The sequence below is a fragment of the Leuciscus leuciscus genome (assembly GCF_965113295.1).
Source record: "Leuciscus leuciscus genome assembly, chromosome: 22".
Taxonomy (NCBI): domain Eukaryota; kingdom Metazoa; phylum Chordata; class Actinopteri; order Cypriniformes; family Leuciscidae; genus Leuciscus; species Leuciscus leuciscus.
In genome coordinates this window covers 25595163-25613843 of record NC_138746.1, presented here as the reverse complement: position 1 = coordinate 25613843, position 18681 = coordinate 25595163, and the positions used below count along the sequence as shown (strand labels likewise).

The following is an 18681-nucleotide window of genomic DNA, read 5'->3' as shown; positions in this document are numbered from 1 at the left end:
GGTACGTGTGAATCGTACGGGAAACAAAATACACTGGCAAAGGAAAGAAAGAAAACAGGATATTAAGGGGCTGTTTACACAACAACATTTTCAACTTAAACAGAAGGCTTTTTAAGCGTTTTGGTCATTTGTTTTATGTGCCGGTCTCTGTGTAAACAATAAAAACATGAATCTGTGAAAACGATGACATTATGCACATGCAAATTACATGTTCAATCTATAGTGTTTCATCGCCATCTAATGGCCTGGCAGCAGAACACAGCATTTTTGGTCATCTTCGTGGATCCGTGTGAATGAGGATCGTTTTGACAATGGTGTTGTCTGTATGAGGAAAACTCAAAGAAAAAAATTTGTGAAAACATACCCTAAATAGTGGAGAAATCAGAGAGAAAATAACAAGCAGAGATAGCGTGAGCGGCCTCACTGATTATAGAGCGTGATCAGCTGAGAGCTACCGCCACGTGCAAAAAGAAAAAAAACAAAACAAAGATTTGTGCAAGAGAAAAGGGACAGATCAAACCCCAGTCCTGACAGTTGTCTAAGATTGATTTAGTTGAAAAGATATGAGAAATTAAAAAATAAATACTTTCTTTGAAAGAAAAGAAAAACATAACAGAACAAAACTTTTCAGAAATCAGGTTCTTCAGAAACATTGACAGAATATGACAGAGCTTGTGTTTTAAAGCTAAGCCAAAACAGCACCGACCCACCGAGGCATGGACTCTACAAGACCCCTGAAGGTGTCCTCTGGTATTTGGCACCAAGATGTTAGTTGCTGTAAGTCCTGTAGGTTGTGAGGTGGAGCCGCCATGGATCGAACTTGTTGGTCCAGCATATCCCACAGATGCTCATTTGGATTGAGATCTGGGGAATTTGGAGGCCAGGGCAACACCTTTAACTCTTCATCATGTTCCTCAAACCATTCCTGAACAATGTGTGCAATGCAGGGTGTATTTTCCTGCAGGAAGAGGTCACTTCCACCAGGGAACAGCATTGTCATGAAGGGGTATACCTGGTCTGCAACAATGTTTAGGTGAGTGGCACGTATCAAATTTACTTCCACATGAATGGCCGGACCCAGGGTTTCCCAGCAGAACATTGCTCAGAGCATCACACTCCCTCCACCGGTTTCTTGTCGTCCCACAGTGCATCCGGGTGCCCAAGTGATGTAAAAGAAAACGGGACTCATCGGACCAGGCTACCTTTGTCCACAGCTCCAAGGTCCAGTTCCATTGCTCGCGTGCCCAATGCAAGCTTTCGACGGTGGACAGGGGTCATTATAGGCACTCTGACTGAGACCTTCTGTTGAATTAGACCAGACGGCATAGTTTTCGTTGCCTTTGTGCATTGATGAGCCTTGGGTGCTCAACTCCCTATCGCCGGTTTGTGGTTTGTTCCTTCTCAGACCACTGTTGGTAAATTCTCAATACTGCTGACTGGGAGAAACACACAAGCGTTGCCGTTTCAGAGATACTCAGACCCAGTCACCTTGCCATAATAATTTGGCTCTTGTCAAGTCGCTTTGATATTTATTCCTGCCCATTTCTCCTGCATCCAACACGTTGATTCTGAGAAATGATTGTTTGCTCACCATCAAATCTACCCAGACCTTAATATGTGACCTTGTTAGAAGATGGTCAGCGATATTCACTTCACCTGTGACTGGTCATAATGTTCTGGCTCATTAGTGTATGTATATATATATATATACAGTCAGGTCCATAAATATTGGGACATCGACACAATTCTAATCTGTTTGGCTCCAGATTACACCACCACAATGGATTTGAAATGAAACGAACAAGATGTGCTTTAACTGCAAACTTTCAGCTTTAATTTGAGGGTATTTACATCCAAATCAGGTGAACGGTGTAGGAATTACAACAGTTTGTATATGTGCCTCCCACTTTTTAAGGGATCAAAAGTAATGGGACAATTGGCTGCTCAGCTGTTCCATGGCCAGGTGTGTGTTATTCCCTCATTATCCCATTTACAAGGAGCAGGTAAAAGGTCCAGAGTTCATTTCAAGTGTGCTATTTGCATTTGTTGCTGTCAACTCTCAATATGAGATCCAAAGAGCTGTCACTATCAGTGAAGCAAGCCATCATTAGGCTGAAAAAACAAAACAAACCCATCAGAGAGATAGTAAAAACATTAGGTTTGGCCAAATCAACTGTTTGGAACATTCTTAAAAAGAAAGAACGCACCGGTGAGCTCAGCAACACCAAAAGACCCGGAAGACCGTGGAAAACAACTTTGGTGGATGACCGAAGAATTCTTTCCCTGGTGAAGAAAACACCCTTCACAACAGTTGGCCAGATCAAGAACACTCTCCAGGAGGTAGGTGTATGTGTGTCAAAGTCAACAATCAAGAGAAGACTTCACCAGAGTGAATACAGAGGGTTCACCACAAGATGTAAACCATTGGGAGCCTCAAAAACAGGAAGGCCAGATTAGAGTTTGTGAAACAACATCTAAAAAGCCTTCACAGTTCTGGAACAAAGATCAACTTGTACCAGAGTGATGGGAAGAGAAGAGTATGGAGAAGGAAAGGAACTGCTCATGATCCAAAGCATACCACCTCATCAGTGAAGCATGGTGGTGGTAGTGTCATGGCGTGGGCATGTATGGCTGCCAATGGAACTGGTTCTCTTGTATTTATTGATGATGTGACTGCTGACAAAAGCAGAAGGATGAATTCTGAAGTGTTTCGGGCAATATTATCTGCTCATATTCAGCCAAATGCTTCAGAACTCATTGGAAGGCGCTTCACAGTGCAGATGGACAATGACCCGAAGCATACTGCGAAAGCAACCAAAGAGTTTTTTAAGGGAAAGAAGTGGAATGTTATGCAATGGCCAAGTCAATCACCTGACCTGAATCCGATTGCGCATGCATTTCACTAGCTGAAGACAAAACTGAAGGGAAAATGCCCCAAGAACAAGCAGGAACTGAAGACCGTTGCAGTAGAGGCCTGGCAGAGCATCACCAGGAATGAAACCCAGCATCTGGTGATGTCTATGCGTTCCAGACTTCAGGCTGTAATTGACTGCAAAGGATTTGCAACCAAGTATTAAAAGGTGAAAGTTTGATTTATGATTGTTAATCTGTCCCATTACTTTTGGTCCCTTAAAAAGTGGGAGGCACATATACAAACTGTTGTAATTCCTACACCGTTCACCTGATTTGGATGTAAATACCCTCAAATTAAAGCTGAAAGTCTGCAGTTAAAGCACGTCTTGATTGTTTCATTTAAAATCCATTGTGGTGGCGTATAGAGCCAAAAATATTAGAATTGTGTCGATGTCCCAATATTTATGGACCTGACTCTCTCTCTATATATATATATATATATATGATTGTTATTGTACAAGGTATGCTAATTTTATTCCAACATTTGTCTGTATGTTTTCAGATTGACGGATTCACGTTGAACTTAATTTCCTCATTTCTACAGAGCAGCTTTGTTTAGGTGTGAGTCAGATGTCATTCTAGAATATGCGAGTGAGTGGTTTGTAAAGCAGCTCTTATCAGTGAACAGACCAAGAGCATGAAGAGATCAGTAACACTTGCTCCGGGCTCAAGAAAGGCACACACAATGGGTGTTATGTCCTGAATGTTCACTAATTATATTTCATTTAGAAAAATAAATAAATAAATCAAATTAGTTCCATGCCCAAACAATTCATCAAGCCTCTCCCTTTGAATTTTTCAGTTTCATTACCTTGGATTCATGTGTACAGGCGCACTGCAAGGATCCAACAATATTAACTTTTTTGATGAATTTTCTTTATAATTTCATTTATTTTGCAATATTTTTTAGTAAAGAGTATATTTTGTCCTTATGGCAATTTAAATATTTGCCTTTTTTTTTCTTCTTGCATGTTTTTAATAATGCAATTTTTGCCATCAATCTGAGCAAATATTAAAAAATCTCTGTCTGTCATGAAATGGCATATGTCACAAAAACATGGAGACATTATTGTTTGTTAGAGTAATAAACATCAGTAAAGATAACATTTATTCTGAAGTAAAGTTATCAGAAGATGTGGAAGCACGTCTGTTTATGTCTTTAATTCAAAGCATTCTGCTGGCTGCTGATGAGTTGGCTTGTGTCCGTAAGCTTTGTATATCTTTCTGTTTTAAATCATTATTTACTATCATTCCTTGTTGTTTATACTGCTAAATAGAGCTTATTTAACATCACACATTAACCTGACATCGCTAGCTTCAATCTAAATCATTATTGCTAGCACAACACACTAGTGATTTGCTAGCCTGTTAGCGTGCCATCCATGCGCTCTTTATTTATTTTTCTCTCACCCCTTTTAATAGTTCATCCAACCTTAGGTGAGTAGGATCAGTCAACAAACACAGTGAATCATGTCATCTTCTCCTCTTATTGTCACTTGCACTTCATGTAACATGTAAAGATTGCCTTCTCTGCCAGCACAGGATTTACATGTGATAAATGCAGGGAGATAGTCAGGCTGATGGAGAAGATTTCAGAACTAGAGACACGCATCCAAACTTTAATCGAGGTTAATTGTAAGAGTGCAATGTCTTTAGATACTGCTTTGGATGTGACCCTGTACATTGTTCGGTTCCGGCTGTTGTAGAGCCCGTGCAGCAGGGCAATTGGGTAACGGTGAGACGCTGTAGTCGCGGGACAAAACACCGCTCTTCCATTCTGATAACAACATAAAACAGGTTCTCCCCACTCAGTGAAACACCCACTGAGTATCCTGTTGAATGTGCCCTAGTTATTGGCGATTCTATAACACGGAACATGAAAATAGAGACACCGCCACCATATGTTTGCCGGAAGCAGAGCGCCTGACATCAAAGCAAATTTAAAAGTGCTGGTTAATGCTAATCGTAAATTCTCTAAGATTATTATTCACGTTGGCAATAATGATGATCGACTCCGCCAGTCGGAGATCACCAAAATTAACGTTAAAGAGGTGTGTGAACTCGCAAGTACGATGTCAGGCACTGTAATTTGCACTGGCCCCCTTCCTGTTCCAGGAGTGATGAGATACTTAGTAGACTGTCCTCACTAAATGGCTGGCTGTTATCACATGGAATCAATGTTGATGCTGTTGAAATTCTGCAGCAGAGCGATGACATCTCAGATCATTATCTAGTCTTGTGTAAATTTCATTTAGCCAAGGCTGCAAAGCCGACTCCATGTTACAAATATGTTAGACCTATCACTTCTGCCACTAAAGATTGCTTTATTAATAATCTTCCTGATCAGTTTCATCATATCAGCATCCCAGATAGCTTAGAAGAACTTGATATTGCGACAGAAACTTTCCCACTGAAAAAGTGGGATGTATCAACGTTCTTACAGATTCGTGTTTTTGAAGTTTGCGCAGAAAGAACTTAAGAGTTTTATGTAAAACGGTGTCGTGTTAGCGGCCCCTAAGTTAATAACTAATGATCGTTGTGACGGAAGTGAATCAATAAAAACTAACTTTAGCTGGACAATAACTTTATTCTAGAGCTGCTGTAAAGCCAAACCAATCTCTGTTACTTTAATTTCCTATTATCAATGTAAAGCCGCTTTGGAACAATCTACATTGTTAAAAGTGCTATATAAATGAGGATGACTTGACTTGAATTGACATTCATGTCTGTAAAATTCTGAAAGGACAACCTGAAGCAACATACACTGTTAAACATCACTGCAAGTCCTAAAAAAAAATAATTAAAAAATAATACCAAAACATCAAAAGGTATCACCATGGAGAGGATGGAAAGGTCAAATTCATTCACCGTGACTGCAGGAGTGCGAAAGAGAAGATGAAATCCATTTGTCTATTAATTGACATTTGCAGGAGGATTCCAGGACACTTTAAAAGGGAAATGGATTGGAGGGAGAGAAAGAGGTAACGTGAGACAGGATAGAGAGAGAGAGAGAGAGAGAGAGAGAGAGAGAGAGAGAGGGAGAGAGAGAGAGAGAGGGAGAGAGAGAATTGACTTTTAAAGCCCCTTTAATTTACACAATTTTCCAAAAACATTACAATGTTTTGGAAAATTGTGTAAATAAAAAGGGCTTTAAAAGTCAAGTCTCTCTCTTTATACAAAACTAACTAACTAAATAATTACCAATTAAAAACCATATTTCCAAACTCGCAATGTCACTAAAGCATCTCTCACACCCCACCTCATTTAGAAAAAAAGTACAATATCAGTTTGTTTCTAATTTGCAAAGTCAATAGCAACCTCTTAAAGAAAATCCCAATTTCATAATTAGTTTTTCTAAAAGTACAAAAAGTGGAACCAGTCTTGGACACTCACAAAATAAAATAAACAGCGCCAGAAGCCTTACAGAAAGAACATTCAGGCAAAACCATCATTCAATTTAGAAACAAAGTTGTTTGTAGCCAACACTCTGGGAAGTATTCTCCACTTAAGATTGTTAAGGAATAGGAGGCTTGTACAACAGCCCAACATGAGGGATTCACATCTCTGGGCACAGAAATGTGATTCTCTCGAAACCACGCTTGTGCATTTTTTTCTCTGATTCGATCATAAACTTGCGCATTACATACCGTTTCACTAGCTTGGAAAGATCCCGGCTTCAGCGTCATCACTACGACACGGCATTATTACGGCTTTTGTTCACACAGCGCGCGTTCCGGGACTGAACACGGCAATGTTACTAGGTCCCCAACCTGGCATCGATGCCGGCATCAATCCCCGGTCGTGTTTGCGTTCACACAGAAGGCGTTCTGGCAATTTCCCGGGATCATCGCGCTGTGTGAAAGGGGCTTTAGACAGGTGAACCTTTTTTGCCTTGTTCTTCCAATAAGCTGCATAGAAGAAATGTATTCCTTTCAAAATACTCAGTGGAAATGAATCCTGTGGTACTATGTCTGCTTCGTCCAAGGATTTCTTGTTCAAGGGCTTTTATGTTCTCTACTAGGGCACCTCTGGTATGTGCAGTAAACTGCTGACAATTTTTTTTTTTTTTATCTGCACCTTGCCCACATCCTACCATTGACTTAAAGATGGGAAATTGACTCTCTCCTCTCTCCAAGCATTCCAAAAAAGGTGAAAAGTCAAGTCTAGTCACCTTCATTTATATAGCACTTTTAACAGTATAGATCGTTTCAAAGCAGCTTTACAATGATAATAGGACATTAACATTGTTTTGGCTTTACAGCAGCTCTAGAATAAAGTTATTGTCCAGCTAAAGTTCGTTTTTGATTGATTCACTTCTGTTGCAAAGATTATTAGTTATTAACTTAAGGGCCGCTTGCACGACACCGTTTTAACTGAAAACAGAAAACTTTGAATGTGTTCTGGCTGTTCATTTGCATGACAACAGTGGTTGGTGCTTTAGTATAAAAACTATTAAGTCTAGCGCCAGACATATTATTTGAGTTCACTTTCATCCAAGTATACCGTCTATAGCCCAGGAAATGCATCTCTCCACAACTCAACAAAATTGTAATGGTCAACTATACTTTTAAGAGTCTTAGCTGAAGGAGGATGTGGTTCATTATTATTCCTATCCAATTGCTGATTTAAAGTGCAATTAAAATCACTCCCCAATATAATAATATTATCCTCGGGGACAGTCCGATAGCGCATCTGATAGTTCCCTTTCAGTCGCTCAAGTTCGACGTAACGTCGACGTGACGACGTAATTGGGGATCACTTCAGGGAGCCCTATCAACTTCGAGTGTCTACAGAACGAGCCAATGAACGTTGGCGTGCGTGAATCGCGTCACGCGCCCCCGCCCCGCAGCGCGGGTATAAACAGGAAGCGGGCGCACGCACACATTGTCTTTCACTTCGGAGCCGAGCTTCTATGAGACTTCTGTCTATGAGAATCAGCGCTGTTGAAGACTTCAAAGGAAGATCTCTCTCTGTTGCAGTGTTGGTGTGACGGCGCGATCAGCGGTGGCCGCGAGCATTGCAGCTCACAACTGCTGTTTTCACAGCACTATTGTTTGTGTCTGTGTGTGTGTGTCGGTTCGGTGGGCGTTTCCCCTGTGTGTGTGCATTCACACTGCGGCTACCCCTGGGTGCCTCAGCACTAAGAGAGTGTTTTTTTTCCAAATCTTTTTTATTTTTTACACATTTCGTCCGGTCTAACGGCGAAGGCTTACAAGGCCTGTGGACAGGCTGCTTCCGCCCTCCATGCCATGGCGCTCTTGCAGGTCCACCAGGCCCAGGCGCTCATGGACATGAACGAGGGTGGTTCTGACCCAGAGCTCCTCCGGGAGCTCCGTGTGGCAACCGACCTCGCCCTCCGGGCGACGAAGGAAACCGCACGTTCAGTCGGTCAGGCGATGTCCACCTTGGTGGTCCAGGAGCGCCACCTCTGGCTCAACCTGGCGGATATGAGGGACACCGATAAATATTGGATGCCCCTCTTTCCCAGGTTGGGTTGTTCGGCGACGCGGTCGAGAGCTTTTCCCAACAGTTCTCGGCCGCACAGAAGCAGACGGAGGCCATCCGGCACATCCTGCCCCGGCGGACCGCTGCTGCTCCCACCCGTCCGCCGGCCGCAGACCCTCCGTCTACTCGTCGCCGAGGTCGGCCTTCTGCGGCGTCCTCCGCTCCCGCTAAGCCCCAGCAGCAGCAGCAACCATCCAGGGCTGCATTCCAGTCCAAAATTGTCATGCCCTTCACTCGCAAACTTCCCTCCGTCTCGTTCACTCGGATGTACGTCATTGCGAGTGCTCACTACTGGCGGAAACTGCAATGGGCTGAACTGGAACGTCCTAAGCCCTTGATCACTTGGAATCAGCTGTAGAGTTGATTTATTATTTAAATTTTTTTTTTCCTTTAAGAATTTGTTTAATGCTGCATCCAAATGTTTATAGGTGTGTTTGGGTTGTTTTAAATTAAAAATATATATTATTAATATATCATAGAGTTGTCTGTTGTGGTGGTGATTAGCTGAGATATGTGGTGACGTCACAGTCGTACTGCATTGTGGGACATATAGGTGCCTGAAGTGTACATTTGAAGCAGACTCGCTCCCTCGGTCAAAATCGAGGGAACGAGGGTCTGTCCATATAAACTTCCCTCGTCCACTTCACGCACTTCAAAATGGCGGCAGGGATTCCCCCGAGGGGAAGTGCTTAGGGAAGTTCGCAAGTGCGTGTCTAAAAGTGGACTGGAACGCAGCACTGGCCTCAGCGTGGAGCAAGCCGTAGGAAGCCGCTGCAAAAACAGGAGGCAAGCGGCGGTGCAAATGACCCTGAGACGGGCGGCCCGGAGGTGGATCAAGTTGCTCTTCAGGAGATGGCGAAGGCGCCACTCCTTCCCCCGGTGGAGGGCCGGGCGGAGAATCTTTTGTTTCCTTTTCTTTTTGTTCCGCCACATTTTCAATAAAAGAGCAATTTCTGAAACCTCCGGGCCCCAAGAGGCCGCGCTTGGCAGTCGACGACGCCGCCATGCCTTGTCACTCCCGAGCCCCTCTTTCATCGCCAGCAGGCAGCAGTGGCTGTGTCCTGGACGCACTGACGCCTCCGCACACTCACTCTGCCCTTCGACGGAAGCAGGTATGTGCTGCACCACACACTCAGACCCCACTTCGGCGCGCTGTGCTGTCCGAGTCGGGTCCCTGCATTCCGCCGCGCTGCCCCACCCCGGGTACGTCTGTGGTGCCGTTGGTCCCGCTTGCTCGGTCTCTGGGAGCCTGGTTAACGCTTCCCAACCCGTCTCGCTGGCTCATCCGTACCATCAGACTCGGCTATGCGATTCAGTTCGCCCGGCGCCCCCCTGCTTTCAAGGGCATTCGGTTCACCCGTGTTTTGGCGGACAATGCCCCTGTGCTCAGGTCAGAGATCGCAGTCCTACTGGCGAAGGACGCGATCGAGCCGGTCCCTCCAGCCGATATGAAGACCGGCTTCTACAGCCCGTACTTCATTGTACCCAAGAAAGGTAGTGGATTACGACCAATCTTGGACCTGTGCGTCCTGAATCGGTCCCTTCATAGGCTACCGTTCAAGATGCTTACGCAGAAACGCATTTTCAAATGCATCCGTCCCCAAGATTGGTTTGCAGCGATCGACCTGAAGGACGCGTACTTTCATGTCTCGATTCTCCCTCGACACAGACCGTTTCTTCGCTTTGCGTTCGAGGGGCGGGCATATCAGTACAAGGTCTTACCCTTCGGGCTGGCCCTGTCGCCCCGCGTCTTCACGAAAGTCGCGGAGGCGGCCATTGCTCCCATGTGCGAGCGTGGTGTTCGCATCCTCAACTACCTCGACGACTGGCTTATTCTGGCCCAGTCGAGAGAGCAGTTGTGCGAACACAGGGACATGGTGCTCAGTCACCTCAGCCACTTAGGGCTTCGGGTCAACTGGGAAAAGAGCAAACTCACCCCCGGGCAGAGGATCTCTTTTCTCGGTATGGAGTTGGACTCGATCGACATGACAGCGCGCCTCACCGAGGCCCGTGTCCAGACAGTGTTGAACTGCGTGAGCACGCTCAAACGCAGAACAGCGGCACCACTGAAACGTTTTCAGAGGCTCCTGGGTCATATGGCATCTGCAGCCGCGGTTACGCCGCTCGGATTGCTTCATATGAGGCCGCTCCAACACTGGCTCCACGATCGAGTCCCGAGATGGGCGTGGCAGAGCGGTTCGTGCCGGGTCCAAGTGACTCCGCACTGTCGCCAAACTCTCAGCTTGTGGTCGGACCCTTCGTTCCTGCAGGCAGGTGTTTCACTGGAACAAGTGTCCAGGCACTCTGTGGTCTCCACGGATGCCTCTGCCACCGGCTGGGGGGCCACGTACAACGGGCATGCAGCTTCAGGTCTGTGGACGGGGCCTCAACTGCATTGGCACATCAACTGCCTCGAGTTGTTAGCAGTACGTCTTGCACTGAGCCGCTTCAAAACGCTGCTACTAGGCAAGCACGTATTGGTCCGTACGGACAGCACGGCGACCGTTGCGTACATCAACCGCCAAGGTGGTCTACGCTCCCGCCGCATGTCACAACTCGCCCGCCATCTCCTCCTCTGGAGTCAGAAGCATCTGAGGTCGCTTCGTGCTGTTTACATTCCGGGCCTGCTCAACCGTGCAGCCGACGAGCTCTCACGGCAGCAGGTGCTACCGGGAGAATGGCGACTCCATCCCCAGGTGGTCCAGCTGATTTTCAGGCGCTTCGGACCGCACAGGTAGATCTGTTTGCTGCCCCGGACACGTCTCACTGCCAGTTGTTCTATTCCCTGACCGAGGGGACCCTCGGCACGGATGCTCTGGCACACAGCTGGCCCCGGGGCCTTCGCAAGTATGCATTTCCCCCAGTGAGCCTTCTTGCACAGACCTTGTGCAAAGTCAGGGAGGACGAGGAGCAGGTCTTGTTAGTTGCGCCGTATTGGCCCAACCGGACCTGGTTCCGGGAACTAGTGCTCCTCGCGACAGCCCCTCCCTGGCCCATCCCTCTGAGAGAGGACCTACTCTCTCAGAGACGGGGCACCCTATGGCACCCGCGTCCAGACCTCTGGAAACTCCATGTCTGGTCCCTGGACGGGACGCGGAGGTTCTAGGTGACCTACCCCCTGCGGTAGTTGACACCATCACTTCCGCTAGAGCCCCCTCTACGAGGCGCCTCTATGCATTGAAGTGGAACCTGTTCGTTGACTGGTGCTCCTCTCACGAGGAGAACCCCCGATCTTGCTCGATCAGAGCCGTGCTTTCCTTCCTGCAAGAAGGGCTGGAGCGAAGGCTGTCTCCCTCCACCCTTAAAGTGTATGTTGCCGCTATTGCCGCACATCACGATGCTACTGATGGTAAGTCTTTGGGAAGGCACGACCTGATCGTCAGGTTCCTGAGGGGAGCGAGGAGACTGAATCCTCCTCACCCACTCTCTATACCCTCTTGGGATTTGTCTCTGGTCCTTTCGACACTTCAGAGACCACCCTTTGAGCCTTTGCAATCAGCTGAGTTAAAAATCTTGTCCTGTAAGACAGTTCTCCTGGTTGCATTGGCCTCTATCAAGAGGGTAGGGGACCTGCATGCATTTTCGGTCGACGAATCGTGCCTAGAATTCGGCCAGGATAACTCTCACGTCATCCTGAGACCCCGGCCCGGATACATGCCCAAGGTTCCTACCACTCCCTTCCGGGACCAGGTAGTGAACCTGCAAGCGCTGCCTTCGGAGGAGGCAGACCCAGCCCTGGCTTTTCTCTGTCCCGTTCGCGCTCTGCGTCTGTACGTGGACAGAACGCAAAGCCTCAGGACCTCAGATCAGCTCTTCGTCTGTTACGGAGGCCAGCAGAAGGGGAAGGCTGTCTCCAAGCAGAGGATGGCCCACTGGATAGTGGATGCCATCGCCTTGGCTTACGAAGCCCAAGGTGTGCCCTGCCCGCCCGGGTTGAAAGCCCACTCCACTAGGGGTGTCGCTTCTTCCTGGGCGCTGGCACACGGCGCCTCGCTGACAGACATCTGTAGAGCTGCGGGCTGGGCGACACCTAACACGTTTGCTAGGTTGTATAGCCTACGTGTTAAGCCGGTTTCTTCCTGTGTGCTCGCTTCAACTAGCCGGTAACACCGAAGTTCCCGCTCTAGTGTCGGCTTGCTGCGCCACTCCCTTCCTAGGAATGGACACGTGCGCTTTTTGCTCCAGTCGAGTTCCCCAATTGGCGAACCCTGTGAGTTCCTCCGCACCCCTGCACGTTGCGGAGCGTCCGACGCCAGGCCTAGTGCTCGTATGCAAGTGTAACTTGTGCTAGGCTGGGTTCCATGTGTGTGATCCCTGCGGCGATCCCATATGTGTATTCTTCCACGACCAGCTCCCTGCGGTGAGCCCGTGTCTTCCCTTGGCAGAGTCTGCTCTGCCGTCACTGTCCGGTGTAGCCTCCCCCCTCTGATGGAGCCACCCCAGTGACATTCCATATGTCGAACTGCCCTTCGGCCAGTCCATATGTGTATTCTCAACATGTTACCTCCCTTCGGGCAGGATGTGGCTCCGCAGCGTCCTTTCCCCTGGAAAGGTACGCTTTCCCAGTGTTATCCAAGAGTTTCACTGTGTGGGGTATAATGGAACAGCAGTTGAACTCCCTCTACGCAGGTCTTCCGCCCCAGCAGTTGGGGGTCTGAGAGTCTTGCATAGGGCGCTGGATGTGGCAGCTACCGTGGCGTTTTCCATGGGATCCCAATTACATCGTCACGTCGACGTTACGTCGAACGTGAGCTACTGAAAGGGAACGTCTCGGTTACTGATGTAACCCTCGTTCCCTGAAGGAGGGAACGGGAGACGTAACGTCCCGTCGCCACCGTTGCTGACCATCGCTGCATGGCCGTCACAAATCTCGGCTCCTCAGCGAAAAACAATGTGTGCCCGCTTCCTGTTTATACCCGCGCTGCGGGGCGGGGGCGCGTGACGCGATTCACGCACGCCAACGTTCATTGGCTCGTTCTCTAGACACTCGAAGTTGATAGGGCTCCCTGAAGTGATCCCCAATTACGTCGTCACGTCGACGTTACGTCTCCCGTTCCCTTCTTCAGGGAACGAGGGTTACATCAGTAACCAAGACGTTTTTCCAAAAAGAGTAAAATGGTCCTGGCCATCATTTGGAGCATTAAACAGAGAAAAATTGTGTCACCTAAAATAACATCTACTCTTAATATTCTTCCTGGTATTATCTAATAATAATTGCAACCCCTGTACCAACATTTGTGCCCTTCCAATCATTAAACCACTTCCAGTCGCTTAAACACTGTGACTGGTTCTGCAAATCTGTGTGCGTTTCCTGAAGCAAGATCACATCAGCCTGTATAAGAATTAAATAACTGAAGTGATCATTTCTTTTTACTGTACTACGACAGCCATTAATATTTAAAGACTCAGTATTTAAAAAAAAGTCATGACAATAATTACAATGGGGCATAAAGTTATAAAGCATAAAGAAGTAAAGAATTTACTTCATGTTCTTCTCCAGTATCTGGACCTTCACATTCAGAGTCATTCTCAGATAAGTCATCAGTTCATTGTGACAACAGATCTAACTTTGTACCTGCAAGTTTTCGATCTCATTTAGTTTTTCTGGATATTTTGAATCAGCTACCCCGGCAACAACTAGCTCCTCATCAACTTTCAATGGGTCACAACACTGGGATGAATGCATCTATCTAATCCATAATCCATGTTCAACCAAATAATCAACCATAAACATTTCCCTCAGGAAAATAACAATTGCTTTGTTCATTCTCGATGCACATAGGATGTTCAACACACCAACTTTAATTACTAACAGTAATTAAACAATCTTCCACGGACACGGTCTCATCCGATAAACATTTGCACCCGTGGTGTGCGGTCAAGGACTCAAAGCCATCAGAATTCAACCCCATTGCTGCTCTCCTTTGTCGACAAAGTCAGCAAATAAATGTAAAAAAAAAAAAAAAAAAACCTGCTGCAGTTTTTATAAACTCAACCAATATGTATCTTAATCTAGAAAGAGAAAAAAGGAAAACGTTTGAAACTCACTCAAACACTCCGCTCAGTCACTCACACACTCCTCCCGAACACTCCGCACATGCACACACACACACACACACACACACACACACACACACACACACACACACACACACACACACACACACACACACACACACACACACAGAGAGAGAGAGAGAGAGAGAGAGAGAGAGAGAGAGAGAGAGAGAGAGAGAGAGAGAGAGCTGGACCCGCAGTATCTGATGAGTTGATCTGTCATGAAGACTTAGGCTTGTAGGATTTAATGCATGTGAAAGGTTCTGACATCTCTCGTCTTGGATTCACAGGAAGTAGAACAAACTTTTTCCTCTTCAGAAGATCTCATTGACAGGGTCGGATAAGTGACATTTCGCTGGACCTCAGTGGCACCATCTGCTGAAATATTCATCTTTAGTAGTGAATGAGAGGCAGAGAGGGATAACCACAAGAGGAAGAAATCTAAAGCACTGAGTTTTCTTGCAGCAATTCAGTTTCTCACCAGAATGCCACAGTGTGTGACACACATCCTTAGACAACTGATTGCTTATGCACAGTACAAAATCCAACTTCTATGTTGTCACACACACACACACACACACACACACACACACACACACACACACACACACACACACACACACACACACACACACACACACACACGTCTCGTTTATATTTGTAGGGACTCTCCATAGACGTAATGATTTTTATACTGTCCAAACTGTATATTCTATCCCCTTAACCCTACCCCCAAATCTACCCATCACACAAAACTTTCTGCATTTTTACATTTTCAAAAAACATTACTTAGTATGATTTAAAAGCTGTTTTCCTCACAGGGAAAAATTATTTCGGATATTGCAACATTTTGTCCCCATAATGTAAGGTTTACCAGGACACACATACACACTCATTTAATTTAATTGAACTTATGTAATAAATGTAAATAAAAAAAATGTAGAGTACAAAAAGTCAACTTTTAAGTAATTTTGTATGATTCGGTTAAAAAACGGAACTGCATCCATTTCGCAGAAGAACATTGTTTTGGTTGTGCTTCAGCTTTGCATGACTGTGCGGATAAATATGTTTATCATATACTGCTCATAAAACGTTCACCACTAGGCTTAAGAGATAACCAGTTAGATGGAAAGGATCTCAAGCTAAATAGCTGAAGACATTACTGTAGCTATACCCATTAGTAGACACAGTTCATGACCCTTCACAATAAAGCAATTTGTCTGTTAAATAAAATTACTCACCCACCTGTTAAGTAATAAAAATGCCATTTCCCTGTCACTTTTACAACATTTCAAATCCCTCAGTTCTACCCATCCCTGAAAAGCCAAGCCAATGTTGATTCTCGTTTTATTAAAAGCTCTGTTTTGTTCTCTTTTTGCCAGCAGACTCTCCTCTGTGTTGCTGTTTGCCGTTTATTTTTTTTTATGGGTGATTCTGCAGATGTTTTCTGACCAGACTTAAAAATAAAATAAAATAAAAAGATATTTTTTTACAATGTATATGCATTATGCAGTTAGTGTTTATGGTGTGTTGACTTAAAATATCCACTAAAGCATGTGTGTTATAAGCATTATGACTAACGAGAACTTCAGATGTGCAGTGACATTTGAAAAAAAAATCAATGATCTAGACGTCACTAATGTGATATATGCCACCAATTTTCTATTGATTATACAATTGAAGGCTATCTGTGTTGGGAAGAGAAAAGCATCAGCATTGCATGTTGCAAAATGAACTGGTATTCCTTTCAGGAATTTCACATCTTAGAGCTTGTAATGCTGCAAAATGCAATGTTGTGAAATTTTGTTTTTTTGTTTGGTTCAGGTTTTAAATATATATTAGGTTTTAAATATATAATATGTTTTATATATAATGCATTTAAGTAAGAATCTTTTTTTGTTTGCAAGAATCCACACAGGACTCTCACTTTGCATGTATAAAGATGGCTTTCAGTGGTTAAATATGTTCAACGAAGACACCATGAATCACAATTTAGTATGCAAATAGCTGCAAATATCCCAATGACGACATCACTGTCAGTTTAATATTTACAAAAACACAAATAGATAGTACATGTAAGGCTGAAATTAGTAAGTTTTTAAAGGTAAAGAAAGAAACACTGTTGATATTTGAAATTGACACCCAAATAAACACACCCCTACCCAAAAGAAACACACCCCTCCCTTTATTGCTCCGCCCCCAAAATAGCAATTCAGTATAGCGACTAACAACTAGCACGTTAGACAGCTCTCAAGACATTAGACTCAAGTATGACTCTAGACATTCCTCAAGTATGGAGGAATCAGCTGTGATTTAACAACAGCATAGAACTGCATATCTTGGTTCTTTGAAATAACAAAAACAAGGTTACTCACGTATCGAGCAGAAACAATGCAACCTCGGCATCCATTTTCAGGCGCTCTAACGTCTCTGGTCTGGAAAGCTTTTTATAAAGCTCTTGCCTGATCGTAGCCCTTCTTTTTCCAACTATATCCCTCTGACCTTTTCTCTTTTGTAATTTCTCAGCCATCTCTCTTTCTACAGTCTTTCTACAAATGTCCCACTTGCTCACTCTCTCTCCTCCCCCATCATGAGTGTATGCCCCTCCAGCACACCACAATTAATTTCAATTTTCGACAGTTTCTCAGAAAGTGCTTACTGCACCTTTAAGTGATTCAGGCTGAATTAATTAGCCTGAATCATTAAGCCCCCCCCCCCCCCCCCCCGTATATTACAATTATTTGATGAATGATTTTACTTGAAGCATGTAGAATGAAAAACCTGTTTAACTGTTAAAATCACTTTTAATGCTCAATAAATTGTTGCACATAATCAAAAAAAAAAAAAAAAAAAAAAAAAAAATCCTTTGCCAATTATTGTAAGCTGAAGCAAATCGGTGCATTATATGCTGATAAACTGATGCATGGTTACAGTGTATACTTTTTTAAAACACAAACATTATATACAAGTTATTGGCAATAACAGCAAAAAAATACTTTCTTCTCTATTTTGGATCAATTTCTCTGAACGCTTCTGTAGCAGCAGGTCAGAATCCAGTAATATCTACGTTTCAATTCCCCATGTCTTTAAGTCTGTTCAAGAGTGTATTTGTGGGTAAATTACAGTGTGAATTTAGCTGCTCTTGAGACTTTCCTCAAAGATCCATAATTCAAAGACATAAGATTGCGTTCAGGTGAGAGCTGTTTGACATGCTTTGGAGATGCAGTTTGTCATGATGACCTAACACACCAGAGTAGACTCATAACCCTTCTCTCCTATTTGCCAAGCCATGATAGCCTCACATTTCGTAAGTAGCACAGAATGCAGGTGCCATGATGGTGCTGAAAGCAAACAAGGTTGTAAGTTATACAGACATTTACACGAATGGGACGGATCCTCTGCTAAAGATGACAAGGGCAGGAGGTTTTCACTTGTCTTTTACTGCAGCCAATAAACTTAAGCATAAAATTGTCAGGCCTCAGGGTGTCATACTTAACGCAGAGTAAAGTGAAAGCGGTTGGAGCGAATAAAATCAGCTGGGGATTTTATGATACTTTTTTTTAAAGGATGTTAAGAGATGCTGAAGAAAGCGCCAGTCATATGTGTGTTCATTTGGTTAGAGTGTGGGATGTTAAGCATGAGATTCAAATTTTGTATGTTTTATTTTTTGTTTAAAACAACAAATGATGTTGTGGAAGACAGTTTAAGGCATGTTCCAGAGTTTTCTTTTTAGTTGCAACCAATCATATGGCTGAATGAGCAACTTCTTAGTTAATTGACCTTATAAGTTTATAGGAAGAACTTGTTAATTAAGTTTTTCTGTTAGTAATTAGTAATTTAGCTGATTCCCTGATATAGCTAATATATATGTATATATATATATGAAATGTATTTGTTGTTTATTTACTCACTCACACATCCAGTTCACTCTCTGACTGTTACGGAACAGACTCAAGAAATGGATAATAAAGTTAACAGGAGTTTATTGACAACAAGGTATGGAGACTGATAGTAAATCAGACGGATGGCTGGAACAAAGAACAATGAAAGCTGGAGACAATGGAGAGGAAGACGCTGGAGTGGAGACTGGAGAAACAAGGTTAGCGATAGCAGGGTAAGTAGTCCTCTTCGTATGAACGAGACCGGACCGTGAACAGAGGTGAAGAGTGTGTCTTTATAGTGGTGGTCATGATATTGATGATAAGG

At 44.5% G+C, this 18681-nt stretch overlaps 1 protein-coding gene across 1 annotated transcript in view; it reads left to right on the top strand.

Moving 5' to 3' along the window:
• Positions 1-10709: 10709 nt before the first annotated feature.
• The window catches only part of LOC309486909 (uncharacterized protein), a gene marked incomplete at its 3' end in the record, with an annotated part of 171281 nt that continues 163309 nt past the window's right edge, over positions 10710-18681 (top strand). Inside the window, exon 1 of the mRNA XM_082154376.1 lies at positions 10710-12424. Within this exon, the coding sequence (XP_082010502.1) occupies positions 11458-12424 (967 nt within the window). The 5' untranslated portion in view covers positions 10710-11457. The remainder of the gene's footprint in view (positions 12425-18681) is intronic.